Raw genomic sequence first — 15765 nt, 5'->3', positions numbered from 1 at the left:
AAAGAAAAATATTAGAGAATATTAAGACAAATTTATATGCCAACAAAATTGACAATGTCATAGAAAGTGAAAAATATGAAAAGAGATAAAATATAACAAATGGTACAGACAAAATTGAGAATCTACATAAGCCAATATCAGAAAAAAGAAACTAAACAGGACATTAGTGAATTAGTATAGAAACATAAACACACACACACACATAAACAATTCTAGAATAAATACCAATGCTATGCAAAAAGTTTTCAAAAAAACAGCTTTCTACCCAACTGTTTCAATGAAAAAAAAATTATTTTAATCCCCAATTAAGATAGAAGGTAGAATAAGAAAACTATAGACATCTTCATGAATGAATACTGGCACAGTAGAAGGAAGCAATACAATGAACTCCACCACTCATGAAAACAAATAAAAACAAACAAACCTCTCCAAAAAGAATACTGATGGGGAAAGAAAAAGTAACAATGAGTCATTTTTCCAGCCCATGTTGGCACAGGGAAACAGAGAACACCCAGGGAGGGACTCCATACAAAGTGCCATGGCTGCAACTCCCCCTCTGTGCCACCTGCCCCTGGCTGACAACCCCACTACCGTGGAGGACTTCACTGAGGGGGGCTCCAAAATCAACGTGAGTAAGAACCAGTGGGATGACAGTAAAATGTTTATTGGAGGGCTAAGCTGGAATACAAGCAAGAAAGCTGTGACTGAAAACCTGTCTCATTTTGCAGAGGCTGTAGACCACACAACTGAAACAGATCCCATCATGGAAAGATCAAGGGGATTTGGATTTGTGTTTTTCAAATATGTTGCCAGTATCAATAAGGTTCTGGAACTTAAAGAACACAAGCTGGATGTCAAGCTGATAGACCCCCAAAGGGCTAAAGATTTAAAGGGAAAGGAGCCCCCACAAAAGGTATATGTTGGTGGGCTGAGCCCAGATACATCTGAAGAACAAATCAAAGAATATTTTGGAGCATTTGGAAAAATTGAGAGTATTGAACTTCCTATGAACATAAAAACAAAGGAAAGAAGAGGATTCTGTTTTATCACATCTACAGATGAAGAACCAATAAAGAAATTATTAGAAAGCAGATGTCATCAGATTGGTTCTGGGAAATGTGAAATCAAAGTTGCCCAACCCAAAGAGGTATATGGGCAGCAACAACAGAAAATTGGGAAGGGAGCTACAGCTGCTGGATGAGGTGGAACTGGGGGTCCTGGCTTTGGTCAACAAAGCACTTATGGCAAAGAATCCTGAGGGCGTGGTAATAACCAAAACAATTACCAAATGTATTAAAAGAGGACATGGAGGAAAGAGGTGCAGATGCTACAGCAATTTATCTTGCAAGATGATACACTGAATGGAGAGTGGTCTTCTATTGATCTGAGATGACAATTTTGTAAAAGACTTGTAGTGTACATGACACAGTTGTGTTCAATTGTATATAATGGCTGATATAGTTATCTTGTTTTCACTTTGTTTCTTGCCATCTGTGTTATGACAGATATGGATTTCTGTTTATACAAATTTAATTTGTATAACTTCATGTTAAATGATTCTCAAAAATAAATTACTTGTGATCATTAAAAAAACCCCAAAAAACCCTAGATATGACGAGTATCACTCATTAAAAGCCCAGAGTAAGAGATGACATGGTGAGTTGTAGATGGAAGCTGAAATGCAAGAGCATGGTTAGCATGAAGATGGCTGATGGACGGCAGCTAGGACTATATACCCTAAGGACCACAGAATTTCAGAGTTGAAAAGTATCTTAGAGAACAACTAGGTGGTGCAGTGAATACAGCCCCAGCCCTGGAGTCAAGAGGACCTGAGTTCAAATCCGTTATCAGACCACTTGACACTTACTAGCTGTGTGACCCTGGGCAAGTCACTTAACCCCAATTACCTCGCCAAAAAAAAAAGGAAAAAAAGTACCTTGGCAGCCAATTAATCCAACTTATAACAGAAAAAGAATCTTTGTTACAACATACCTGAGGAGAAGCTTAACGATCTATAAATAAAGAAAACCCACTGTCTTCCAAGGTAACCCATTCTACTTAGAAACAATTCTGACTGTTAAAGTTTTTCTTAACATCAACCCTAAATTTGCTTCTCTAAAACTTCTACCTATTACTCTTGGTTTTGCTCTTTGAGGTGAAAATAGAATAAATCTAATCTTTAATTCTTATTTAAGATAACAATCATCTGAGCATAAAACAACCAACCAATAAAACTGTTAAAACAATCAAATGACAGAAAGTGTAGTACACAGAGTGAAAGAGCACTGGTCTAGGAATCAGAAGATCACAGTTCAGGTTCTAACTCCAACGTTTGTCTGCTGTGTGATTGTGGATAAATCCATTTAACTTCTCTTGGCTTCAATTTTCTAACCTATAACATGTAGATAATAATATTGCACTGTTTCCATCACAAGGCTGTTGTGAGGGAAGGACTCTAAAAATCTTAAGTTTTTACATAAATCTGAGTTAATAAATATTTATGAAAATTACAATATATGATTCTGGTTTACAATCTACTAAAAAAGAAACTGAGAGAGGCAATGTTGTGCTGTCCTGGGTTTCAGTTCTGCCTTTACATATACTGGCTATGACACCCCGTACAAGTCACTTAACCTCTAAGTAGTGTAGGCAACTCTCTAAAACTATAAATTACAGAATGACTGCTAATCTGTATTAGTACAAGAGATTTCCTCGCTGGGAGCTCAATGCGGTGAGGAAATTATAGGACCAAACAAACAAAATGCAGAAATACAAACTGAACAATATCTAATTTTCCAAATTTATCAGTAAAATAATTCCAGTCAACAATTATAGTTTATAATCTATAAACTGTATTTCTATATATGATTTGAGTTTGATAATAGACTAGATCTAAAAAATCTACTGTTTATATATATTACCATTATAATTCTCTGTTTGAATGAATCCGGAGTTTTAAATAATGATAAGAAAACTTAAAAAAAAAGAACCATAGGTGGGTATGAGCAGGCTGCAACATAACATGAATATGAAAATATGTAATCAATAAGTATAAAAGATATCATAAAAAATTAGGAAAAAACAGATAGACACTGATCACATGGCAAGAGAGAGATGCAATCTGGCTTCCGTACCTACCAGTGAAAAGAAACGTTTTTTCCAAAGTTACCAACGATCTTTTCACAGCTAAATCCAAAGGCCTTTTTAGCCTTCACCCTTTTTGAACTTACTGTAATATATGATACTAGTGACTTCTTCCCTCTGGAAACTCTCTCCTCTTTGAGTTTTTAATGACACTGCTCCCTCCTGGGGTCTCCTGTTACCCATCTGGTCACCCCTCAGTCTCCTTTGCTATATCACCTGTTCCTTATCCAAGGCCTCTGTCCAGGGCTCTCTCTTCTTCTCTTTGTCTACTTTCCCTCAAGGGATCTCATCAGCTCCCATAGGCTCTACTATCACCTCTATGCAGGTGATACACAAATCTACATGTCTACTCCTTAGCTTGGTCCGAAGCTCCAGGCCAGTAACTCCCAAATGGCATCTCAAACTCAACATGTCCCAAACTAAATCCAATACTTAAAATCTCTATACTTCCTAATTTCCCTATTTATATCAAAAGTATTACCTTTTAGTCACAGAGGCTCAGATCTTAGAAGTCTTCCTCAAATCTTTTCTCACACCCATGCCCCCAGCCTCAATTAACCAATTAGTTTGCCAAGCATTATCAATTCTTTCTCTTCAACATCTCTCACACCTCACTTTTCTTTACTCACAACACAACGACCTTACATTATTGTAAAAGCCCGCTAATTAGACCCTCTGCCTCCAGCCTCTTCTCTTTCATGTCCCAGATAGCTACCAAACTGATATTCTCAAAGTCCAAGTCTGACCCTTGCTCAAGAAATGTCAGTGTCTCCACAATGCGTTTAGGATAAAGTACGAACACCTATGTTCTGCCGCAATCCGGCTCCACCCTTTCTTTCCAGGCTGATGACACATTACTCCCCATAGTGCACTCTGTGTTTCAGCCAAACTGATCTCTACATTAGGTTTTCCATTCCTCACCTTTATGCCTTTGCACAGGCTCTCCCCTATACCTGACATGCTCTCCATATGTTCACTTCTGTCTACTAGAATCTACCTCATTTCAAAGCTCAAGTCGAATGTCACATCAAATGAAAGGTCTTTCCAGATCCATCCTTACTCCCAACACTGTATTTATTTTGTACATATATCCCGTATTTGCTTATTTTCTAAAGTATTTCCCCAATAAAATATAAACTCCCTGAAGACAGGAACTATTTCATTTTTGTATTTGTATCCCCAGCACCTAGCACAGTTCCTGACATATAGTAGACACTTAATAAACACACGGTTGATTGATGATCAGTGTGTTGCAGTCTGCTTGCTCTAATGGTACCCACATGATGTTAAGAGAACAAAAAGAAAGCTCCCACCATATTGTGTGGAACCGCTCCAGCAATTTTATAGGAGGCTATGGATAAAAGCAGCTAGATGGCACAGTGGTAGGCCTGGTAGCGAAGACTCATCTTCCTGAGGTCAAATCTGGCTTCAGACACTTGCTAGCTATGTGACTCTGGGCAAGTCATTTAACCCAATGTTTTCCTCAGTTCCTCCTCATCAGTACAATGAGCTGGAGAAGGAAATGGCAAACCACTCCAGTATCTTTGCCAAGAGAACCCCAAGTGGGGTCCTGAACAGTCAGACGTGACTGAAATGACTGAATAACAAAAAATGGATGAGTTAATCAGAATAGGTAGGCTTGAATAGCTGTGATCTGCATCAATGGAGAGAAAACATATAATGAGATCACAAATCCAATGGAGTAAAATATCTCACCAAAAAGAAAAATAAGTCAAGCAAGGAATATCAAGTTATTTAACAGAATGATTTACCATTAACTTATATTATATTAGTGACCAAGAAAGAGACTCACCTCAATGGAAAAAAATTTTATGTCTTGTCCATATAACTTCATCTCCTCTGGAAAATTCTGGTAAGTGTTTATGTAGGGAATATGACCATCTTCTACAAATCTGAATTTTAAAAACTAGTATGAATCATAAATGAAAGTTATAGGTTTGTTTAAAAATAATTTTTTTCTGAAAATCTTTTATTTTGAAAAGTCAAGGTAAGATGCATTCTTACTTTACCTATGTGCAAACGTTTTAAAAGGCTAACCTATACCCACATGACTAATGAAAAAGAAAGTTCTTTATACCTTTTAATCAACTATATGATTGTGAAGGTATCTGCTGTAGAAAATCATCTGCAAAACTGTCTATTTCCTTCTCGTGTCTTTTTTAAAGACTAAATGTGACTTCTAAGTAGTACACATTTTATATTCCACACTTAAACATCCTACTTGTTTTCCCCAAATTATTCCTATGTCAAATTTATTCACCAACCAGAAGTGAGAAGTTCATTAGCATAAATCAGGAGTAAATACAGCTTCCAATAAAAATGAACACAGCAGCTAATATTTATACAGTGCTTTAGAGTTTGCACTTAGAAGACAGCTAGTGGTGCAGTTGACAGACCCGTGGGTCTAGTGTCAGGAAGATCGGAGTTAAAATCCATCCTCAGACACTAACTAGATGTATGACTATAGGCAAGTTACTTAACTTGTTTGCTTCAATTTCCTCAACTGTTAAATAGCACCTATGTTGCAGGACTGTTGTGAGGATCAAATGAAATAATATTTGTTTAAACAACAACAACAACAACAAAGCACTTAGCACAGTGCCTGGCACACAGAAGGTGCTACATACATGCTTATTTCCTCTTTCCCAATCCCCAAAGGCCATGACAACTACTGGACTAACAGGAGACACTGCCTCCAGTAGGGAAAGGAGAAACACGTTCTAAATAGACACAGGCACAGAGAGATAGATACTCAAGAAAGGAAGCAGGTTCAAGGAATGCCCTATTTGCTCATGAGTCTGGCACTGTGGAGAGGAACAGACTCTGGGAATTCAATATGAGGACTCTGCAAAGAGAGAAACAACTTCAAGCTCTGCAGTACATGGAGATGAGCTATATTTACCATATGCATAGTTCACACCTGTGCTTCACTACCACTTTATTCTAAATTTGAGCTATTTTTCCATCTGTGTATTTAGGGGAGAAGATATCCCAGGCATATGGTGATGAATGTAATGTTTTATAGGTATTGTTCTTTCCATGCTATTGTGCTTAAATGCCTTTGTTAAGAGCTAATTAATTCTGACTGTTACTGCAATCATACACGAGGGCTCATGATCTACAGTGTTAGGCATGCCGACCCACAGGGTTATCCCTTAGAACCCAAGGTAACAGCTGTCTTGTAGAGACCCCACTGAAAAATACAAATTGGAGGAACAGTCCCAAAGGGTATTACAATGATAAAATAAGGAAATCGATTTGTGTTTGCTATTATCTTCTTGGTCACTTTTTGGTGAGGAGAGCATAATAATTCTATCGGTGATTTTCTGTTCTTTGAAATATTCTCTGCTATGAACTGTCTTGAAAAGTATTTCTGCAATACATTCACAATTCTGAACCCTTCTGCCCCTAACCCTGGTATAATGTGAGGTTCTGCAGGCCTGGAACTATTTTCTGTTTTGTCCTTGTCCCTAGTGCCTAACACAATACCTTACACAGAGCAGTGGTTAATAAATTTTTGGACTGGTTAGACGTCTTCCACATGTATTTTGTCTGGTCAAGAAAAGCAAGTTAACATTTCCTCCTAGAGTATAAAAGGAATTATTATTAAAGTCCAAATGCAATGATTCCACTATAAGAAGAAATAGTCATGAAAATGCCAGCAACTGTTTCATTTATGACTACATGTTGTCCTCCTTCCAGCTTCATCTATAAATGCTAATGGGATAATCTGGTTTGGCTGGGTAAAATGACAAGCTTTCTGCAGAATCGTTTTCTCCCCTGCTGCTTTCTGTGGGTCTGATTAGTTTGTAATATTTAACCATTTTTCTCCATGTTTAGCAAATAAGTTTATACTGTAAATAAAGTTAACCCCAGATGACATATCTTTTTGTCTTGGCAAGGATATCATAAGCATTTGCTGGATAAAGTAGCTTAGCTGAAGCCCAACAGTACTGGACTACTGTGGTCTTCTTTTTTGTGGTTATTATTTTATATCATGTAAAATTCTCTAAGAAATAGTGCTTATAGAGTCAAAATCTTTATACTGACATATTTTTCATTTTGGGGAGTCAACAGTTCATTTATACAGTCTGGGAAAGAACTATTATAATTATTTTCATAACTTTCTTGTAGGTTGGTGTTCATTTTTTTACTTTTCCTCTGAATAGTCAATTTTCCAATTGCCCATAGACAGTTGATTCTGAAATAATACTCACATCACATAAAGAATAATTAGACATATCAGAGACTAATTAGAATCCAGATAAGCAAATGTTAAATTGGAAAGGACATGTACAAACACCTGTCTTTATGTATGTATTTATGTGTCTGTGAGGGTATGTGTGTATATACAAAGTGTCAACTAATATACATGCAGACATGTTTTAAACAAGCACATATATACATACATATATACATACATACTCATATAGGCGGCCATTTTCCTTGCCAAGACAAATCTCTCAATGATTACAATTGACTCTGTATCCCCACCATTTTCCCTCAAAGATTGCACCAACTATCATCCCAATACTCTCTAAAGTTCAATCTCTACTACCTACTGGTTCCTTCCCTGATGCCTACAAACATACTCACCCTGAAAAAATAGTCACTGACTCAAGCATCCCCATTAGTTATTGCTCTATGACTCTCCTCAGCTAAATTTCTTGAGCAAGTCATTTGTACTTGGGCACTACTTCCTTCCCTTTCACTCAGTTTTAAACTTTCTGCAATCTGGATTCTGCCCTCATCTCATCATTCAACTGAAACTGCTCTCTCCAAAGTTACCAATGATCTCTTAACTGCTAAACTGAATGGCCTTTTCTCAGTAGTTCTCATGTATATATTTTTTTATTTCTCTGATGCCTCTGACAATGTTGATCATTCACTTGGATATTCTCTCCTCCCTAGGTTTTAATGACACTACTTTCCATCCATCTAGAGAAGAGGTTCTCAAACTTTTTGTTCTCCGTACCCCTCTACTGAAATATTACCTAAAAAATTACTGAGGACCAGCAAAAGAACTGCTGCTAATGTGGATTATATTTGTTGTTATTTATCATATTAGAAATTAAAATGTCTTAGTATTATTATGAAAAAAGCTTTTGAATTCATGAATTCTGTAAAAAAGCTTTAGAGACCCTCAAGAGTTCCTAGACCACACTTTGAAAACCACTGATCTAGAGAATATAAAAACTGTTTGGGAGTATATCAACCAAGACAAACCCAGGAACTATGTGAACAAAACTATAAAATGTTCTTTACAGAAATAAAGACAAATGTAGGTAACTAGAGTAATATTAATTGCTTATGGGTAGTTCATGCTAAAATAATAAAAATAAAACTACCCAAATTAGTTTACTTATTCAGTGCTGTTCCAAACTACCAAAGAATTATTTTACAGACTTAGAAAATATAAGAATGAAATTCAACTGAAAGAACAAAAAGTCAAGAATTAAAAATCGGGAAAGAAGGGACCTACAACTAACAGATATAAAACTATACTACAAAGTAAAGTATATAAAGTAAAGCTCAAATTATTTGGGATTGGTTAAAAATTGAGAGATCTATTAGTAGAACAGATATAGAATATATAAGAGCAAACAAGCATAGTGGCATAACATTCAATAAACTCAAAGTTCCCAGTTACTGGAATAAGGACTCGCTGACAAAAAATACTAGGAAACATGAATAGCAATCCAAGAGAAATTAGGTATAAACCAACATCTCATATCATATATGAAGATACTCCAAATGGATACATGACACAGATATAAAAGGTCATATTACAGATGGAGCAAGGAAGAAATTACTTGTTAGATCTATGGATAGGGAAAGAGTTCATGATACAACAAGAGATAGAGGGCATCACAGAAGGTAAATGAATAACTGAGATTACATAAAATTAAGAAGGTTTTGCACAAACAAAACCAGTACAGCTATAAAGTTAGAAGAAGATTAAGCACTGTGGAAAAAAATTATTATAGCAAGTTTCTCTGATAAAGGTCTAATAACCAAGTTATATAAGGAACTGATCCAAATTTACAAAAATGAGAGCCATTACTTGATTGATAAATGATGAAATGATATAAATAGGCAAAGGGAAGAAATCAAAGCTATCAATAATCACATGAAAATATGTTTCAAATCAACAATAATTAAAGAAATAAAATTTAAATCAACTCAGAGGTTCTACTTCACTCACATCAGATTGATAAAGATGACAAAAGAGGAAAATGACAATTGTAGGAAGTAATGGGAAAATAGGGATATTAATGCATGATTGGTAGAGCAACACGGTGTGAAATGGTTCAGCTATTCTGGAAAAGCAATTTGGAAATATGCACAAAAAGCCATTATACTGTGCATAATCTTTGACCCCTAATATGCCTATGGATCTATCCAAAGAGACAGAAGGCCATACAGAGGTACATCCTGGGTGCAAGTGGCCTGCAACATATAACCAATGAGGAACTTCAAAGAAGAACAGGAGTAAAGGATATCTTTGAGAAGATATACAATAGGAAGAGATAAAAAGATACAAAAAGAATAACTATACAAAGTTATCAGTCAATAAAGAAACATTAAAATACATATGAAATAATTCAAAACTGCTATCAAAATGAGGCAAAAATAACATTACTACAGGCAACTCATCCTCTGAAACTGCTCAGGATTCTGTGCTTGGTGTCTAGACTGGTCCTTCTCTTTTGACCACGAAAGTGAGTATTTTAGCATGATTGCTGGGTGGGGTAAGGGAACCATCTGAAGCTTAAGGCAGAATAATGCATTTCTGGGGATCCCTCACTAGCTTTTGCTGTGTCTATATGTATTTATTTATGTGTCTCTTTCTGTGTGTGTCCCTGTAGAGAATCTCATACAGTGGACCATACCATAACTTATCAGAAGATATGCTGGCAGTTATATCATTATTATAATGTTAATGAAGAGCTGGGTTCTTGACCCCATCTTCTGAGCCTTTTTCTATTCTATAAGGCATGTCTACGCTCAAAGCTGTGACAACCTGACAAAAGTGAAAAAAGGAGAACTGGAAGAATAATATTTATAATGAGTTGGACTACACAAAAACAAAAAGTATATTTAGTGTCTGAACAAAGACATTGGGGAGAAAAAAATGATAAACAGTTATTCGAATGTCAAAATTCTTTTCAAATTTAGTTTTAAACATGTTTACTAGGTCTTGCTGAAGTTTCAAGTTCATATTTCTGGAAATTTTTAAAAAACATTAGATGTAATATCCAGTTCACTATGAAATTTTATAGGGAGAAGACTTTAGTTGGTATACAGCTCACATTACAGACCTTTATTATTCAGGGGGTTTCACAGGGAAATGGGCTTATATTTGTTTTACCTCATCCTAGGAAGCAGAATGAAGGTGTAAAGGATAGGTGTCTCAGAGAGGCAGACTTGTGTTTGAGATGAGGAAAAACTTTGTTAACTGTTATAGTTATTCTAATATTAAATGGGCTGCCTAAGGAGGGAATTGGTTCCATCTCACTTGAGGCCTTCAAATGAAAGCTGGATGATTGCTTGGTTGGTGATGACATAAGGGTAGTTTCAGTCACATACAAGTTAAAGCAGACGGCCTCTGAAGTTCTTCCAACTCTTGAGAGTCCATGATTCTGATCTTCATGACATATTTCACAGATTTCCATTTAATTGAATCATATAGTAAAGATTTTCTTTTAATCAACCATTTCACAGAGTGTTTCCAACAAGCAGAATCCACAATAATTTTAAAGAGAGAACTCCAACTCTGACTTTCCCTGTCTTCTTGGCTCAAGATTGGCACGGAGGGTGGAAAAATGAAAACTATCCTGAACAGGGAATAGCACTCTGGACTTGGATTAAGGAAGATCTGAGCTCTGATCTGAGCCCAGACATTTACTGAACTAGCTGTGTGACCTTGGGCAAGTTACTTAACCTCCCTGATCTATTTACTCTCTCATCTGTAAAACAGGAATAACAGCAGCAACTACTTCACAGGGTTGTGAGGATAATATATGTAAAACCCATCATAAACCTTAAAGTGCTACATTAGTGTAATTATTATTGTTGTTGTTGTTGTTATTATATATTGAAATAGGTCTTGATTTCCTAAAGTAAGGTGGTAACATGTTATGATATCTGGTATATCTGATACTTAAAGAGGCACTCCTATACATAATCCTGACATCTGCTCATCAAACGTAAAAACCTGCATGTTTTCTAAAAAATGTAAAAGCTGATTATACATTAGGTTTTCTCAATACTCTTATTTTCATCCCTGATATATATATATGACAATTTATTTACACTTTTTTAAGTTACTAATGATCACACAGAAAATCTGAAGACCATCTGCTCATTTTTTCTTTTATAAATTAAACTACTTAATAAAAATACTTAGCTACATAAGTGGCACTTATAATCTTCAAAGTACTTCAAATACATTAGTTAATTAATCTTTCAAACATGCCTATAAGGTAATTGTGATTATTTCCACTATATAAACAAAGAAACTAAGGAGAAGTTAGTTACTACTGCAGGAGTTAAGCCCCAGATTTAGAACTCAGGCCTCACTATCTCTTAGTCATTCATTCATACTAAGTCTCTAAGGTAAAATGGAAATGTGCAATAACTACCCCTCCCCCCAATTAGTGCTACTACAGGCAATACCAAGAATTTGTTTTTTCTTCTCTGAATATTCATCTTACCTCAAGAGATCTGAAAGGGTAATTGTTTCCCTCTGCCAAAGTAATGACATATAGCAGAATGCAAGTGTCATTGGCAGAGTCATCTTCAAAATTCCTTTTTCCCTCTGCCTTGAGTATTCAACTCCATCAACTGATCCAGAACATACAGAAGTAGTTTCTTTGAAGGGGGAAAAAAATAGAGATTATTTTAAAAACCCAAATTATTATGTTGCACAATAAAAGAAGAAATACATTAGTAATGCTTCCTCTCAGAAGTTCTCATTAGGATTTTAAATGAAAAAGTAGCATTTCTTTTACCCAGGATAACAATCTAGGACTCGTCATTAGCATTAACAGCCATGGATGAACAATCCAACATTTGTTTAAAAATTTTTTAAAAAGAACAGAAGGGATTACTTTTCATATCTATGGCTAGGGGGAGAATTCCTTACCAGAGATTGTGATTGCATGAAATTGAAAAGCTCTAATAAAAGTCTGATACCCAAGATAAATATGTATTTAACACAAATATATAAGAGCTAATTGTTAAAAAAAATAGGAACAGGAAAACTTTTTTTGATTCTATACAAATTTTCTTTTATTCTGAACACTAAATAAAATGAATGTTTCCACATACAAAGTAGAACAAAAGAAGACTGTAAATAAAATTAAAAATCTCTATTACGTACAATTCCTTTTTTTTCCTTTTAAGTATATAATAAATCCAACATGTAATATGGCTGCCCTGATTGGCTGTGTTTCCTTCTGGACTTCCTTCTAGTGTCCTGGGTGCTTTTTTGTTTTAAAAAACCTTCAATAATTCTGTTTTGGAAGTTAAACCTGTTACTAGTCCCCCTCCCCTTCCCAACTTCTTGCCCCACAATGGGAAAAAAAATGAAAACCAAAACTCTTTAAAAATGTGCATAGTCAAGTAAAACATATTCGCCCATTGGCCACATCTGAAAATGTCTGTCTTAATATGCACTTAAAGTACATTAACCCCTATTAAGGGGTAGGTAGAGTGCTTCTTCACCAAACCTCTTAAATTGTGGTTGGTAAGTGCACTGATCTGAGTTCTGAAGTCTTTCAAAATTGTTTTTCTTTACATATTGTTATTACGGTAGCTAGGTGGTATAGTGGATAGACTTGGAGTCAGGAAAATCTGGGTTCGAATCACGCTTCAGACACTTACAACCTAGCATCAACCTACTTTTCCAACTTTATTATATATTGCTCCCCTTTTTATACTGATTGGTTCAGTCAAACTGGCTTTTCTGCTCCTCTTCATGTAGCTTTCCACCTCTGTTCCTTTGTACTAGTTGTCCTCCATTCCTATAATGCATTCCCCTCCTCACTGTTGGCTTTTAGAATACTTTTTCTTTCAATATTCAATTTAAAAACACTATCTTCTACATGAAGCTTTTCTTAACACTGCCCTCCCTGCCTCCCCACCCTGATAACCCCTAGCCATTACTTTGTATTAATTTTGCATATGCTTACATATGTTCATATTGTCCCCTGCTAAAAGGTAAACTCCTTAAAGCCAGACACTGCTTAGTTTTCTTTCTTAAATTCTCAGAGGGTGATTAATAAATGCTTGCTAATTGGCTGGTAGCTCTTTAAGTGCTATCATTTACATCAGTAATGTATATTCTTTTTGTTTTTCTTTTCTCATTCTCAGTCACTTTATAAAATATTCCATGTTTCGCTGAATTCCTCTTATTTATTCTAACAGTATGGCAATAAATCATTACATCTATAATCACAATTGTATAATTTGTTCAGCTTTCCTTAACTGAAGGGTTGAACTATTTTATTTCCTTTTTTTCTTCAGAAAAAGAACACTACTATAAATGTTTTGTTATAGACAAGACCTTTCTGTCACTGACCTTGGAGGATACATACCCCAACTACTTCTTCTCCACCCCTCCATTACCTAGTATTCTATAAATATATACTTATGTATACGTCTCTCCTGATAGAATGTAAACTCTTACAGAGCAAGAACTATTGGGAGTACATAGGGGCTGAGCCAAGATGGCAGAGTAAAAGCAGTGACTTGCTTGAGCTGTCCTCCAAACCCCTCCAAATACCCGTAAAAAAATGGCTCTAAACAAATTCTAGAGTACCAGGATCCACAAAAAGACAGAATGAAACAAATTTCCACAGCCCAAGACAACCCGGAGGGTCGGCAGGAAAGGTCTCTTGCGCCAGGCTGGGAGAGGAAGACAGTTCAGTATGGGCATGCGTACAGGCAAAGATTAGGCCTCAGTGAACCTGAAGCAGGACGCAGGAGACTAAATCACGGGCAGCTGCAGCAGTTTCCAGACTTCTCAACCCACAAACACCAAAGATAACTTAGAAGATCAGCAGGAAAGGTCTATGAATCCGACCACGGTGAGAGAGGAGCTCAATCCAGCCCCAGTCCCAGCACAGCCCTGGGGTGGCAGCTGTTTCCAAAGCTCTTGACCCATAGACAGAGGGCGGATCAAGTGGCTGATCAAAGGGGGATTGTAGGGATCTTTTCGCTGCAACTGAGGGAGGATTCTCTTGCTTTGCCTGTGCTCAGATCTGGGTTGCAGTTCTAGGTGGCTGTTCTGGGGCGAGTAGGAGCATTGGCCTAGTGGAGCTTATGGTGGCAGTGCAGAGAGAATCACCCTAACAGTTCCAAGCCAGAAAAGCGTACTTGTGGTCAATCACAGACCAGAGCACAGGCCAGGAAAGGAGTAAACACCTCACCCCTTATCATACCACCTTGGATGAACTGAAAATTTACAAGTCCCTAGGTGTATCTCTGAAAACAGCTGCACAAAATCCCTGAAGACTGGGACACTACATTCTCCACACTGGAAGCAGATCCCTACCTTAACAAAGAGTAACGCAAGTACTTGGCTGGGATCATGAGCAAACCTCGCAAAAAAAGTCAGACCATAGAATCTTTCTTTGGTGACAAAGAAGATCAAAACATACAACCAGAAGAAGACAACAAAGTCAAAGCTCCTATATCCAAAGCTTCCAAGAAAAATATGAATCAGTCCTAGGCCATGGAAGGGCTCAAAAAGGATTTTGAGAAGCAAGTAAGAGAAGTAGAGGAAAAACTGGGAAGAGAAATGAGAGTGATGCAAGAAAAACAAGTTAATAGCTTACTAAAGGAGACCCCAAAAAATACTGAAGAAAATAACACCTTAAAAAATAGACTAACCCAGGGGGCAGCTAGGTGATGCAGTGATAGAGCACCAGCCCTGCAGTCAGGAGGACCCGAGTTCAAATCTGGCCCCAAACACTTGACACTTACTAGTTGTGTGACCCTGGGCAAGTCCCTCAACCCCACTGCCTACTTAAAAAAAAAAATAGACTAACCCAAATGGCAAAAGAGGTCCAAAAAGCCAATGAAGAGAAGAATGCCTTAAAAAGAAGAACTGGCCAAATGGAAAAGGAAGTCCAAAAGTTCACTGAAGAAAATACTTCCTTAAAAAATAGAATGGAGCAAATGGAAGTTAGTGACTTTATGAGAAAATAAGAAATTGTAAAACAAAACCAAAAGAATGAAAAAATAGAAAACAATGTGAAATATCTCACTGGAAAAACACTGACCTGGAAAATAGATCCAGGAGAGATAATTTAAAAATTACTGGACTGAAATCCATGCTCAAAAAAAGAGTCTAGACATCACCTTTTAAGAAATTATCAAGGAAAACTGCCCTGATATTCTCAAAATAGAGGGTAAAATAGAAGTGGAAAGAATCCACTGATCACCTCCTAAAAGAGATCCCCAAAGGAAAACTCCTAGGAATATTACAGCCAAATTCCAGAATTCCCAGGTCAAAGAGAAAATATTGCAAGCAGTCAGAAAGAAACAATTCAAGTATTGTGGAAACACAATCAGGATAACACAAGATTTAGC

General features: G+C 36.5%; 1 protein-coding gene and 1 pseudogene across 2 annotated transcripts in view; one reads left to right on the top strand and one right to left on the bottom strand.

Annotated features, from left to right (window-relative positions):
* The window catches only part of TAF1B (TATA-box binding protein associated factor, RNA polymerase I subunit B), an 88569-nt gene that overhangs the window by 47340 nt on the left and 25464 nt on the right, over window positions 1-15765 (bottom strand). For both annotated transcript variants that reach the window (XM_020992676.2, XM_078149766.1), the window contains 2 exons: window positions 11883-12039; window positions 4958-5057 (listed from right to left, as the gene is read on the bottom strand). In XM_020992676.2, coding sequence (XP_020848335.1) covers window positions 4958-5057; window positions 11883-12039 — 257 coding nt within the window. The remainder of the gene's footprint in view (window positions 1-4957; window positions 5058-11882; window positions 12040-15765) is intronic.
* LOC110212648 (heterogeneous nuclear ribonucleoprotein D-like pseudogene) lies at window positions 558-1297 on the top strand (annotated as a pseudogene).

This window comes from Phascolarctos cinereus, unplaced genomic scaffold, assembly GCF_003287225.1.
Source record: "Phascolarctos cinereus isolate Bilbo 61053 unplaced genomic scaffold, phaCin_HiC Scaffold_2;HRSCAF=192, whole genome shotgun sequence".
Classification (NCBI taxonomy): Eukaryota; Metazoa; Chordata; class Mammalia; order Diprotodontia; family Phascolarctidae; genus Phascolarctos; species Phascolarctos cinereus.
This window is presented reverse-complemented; position numbering and strand designations above follow the sequence as displayed.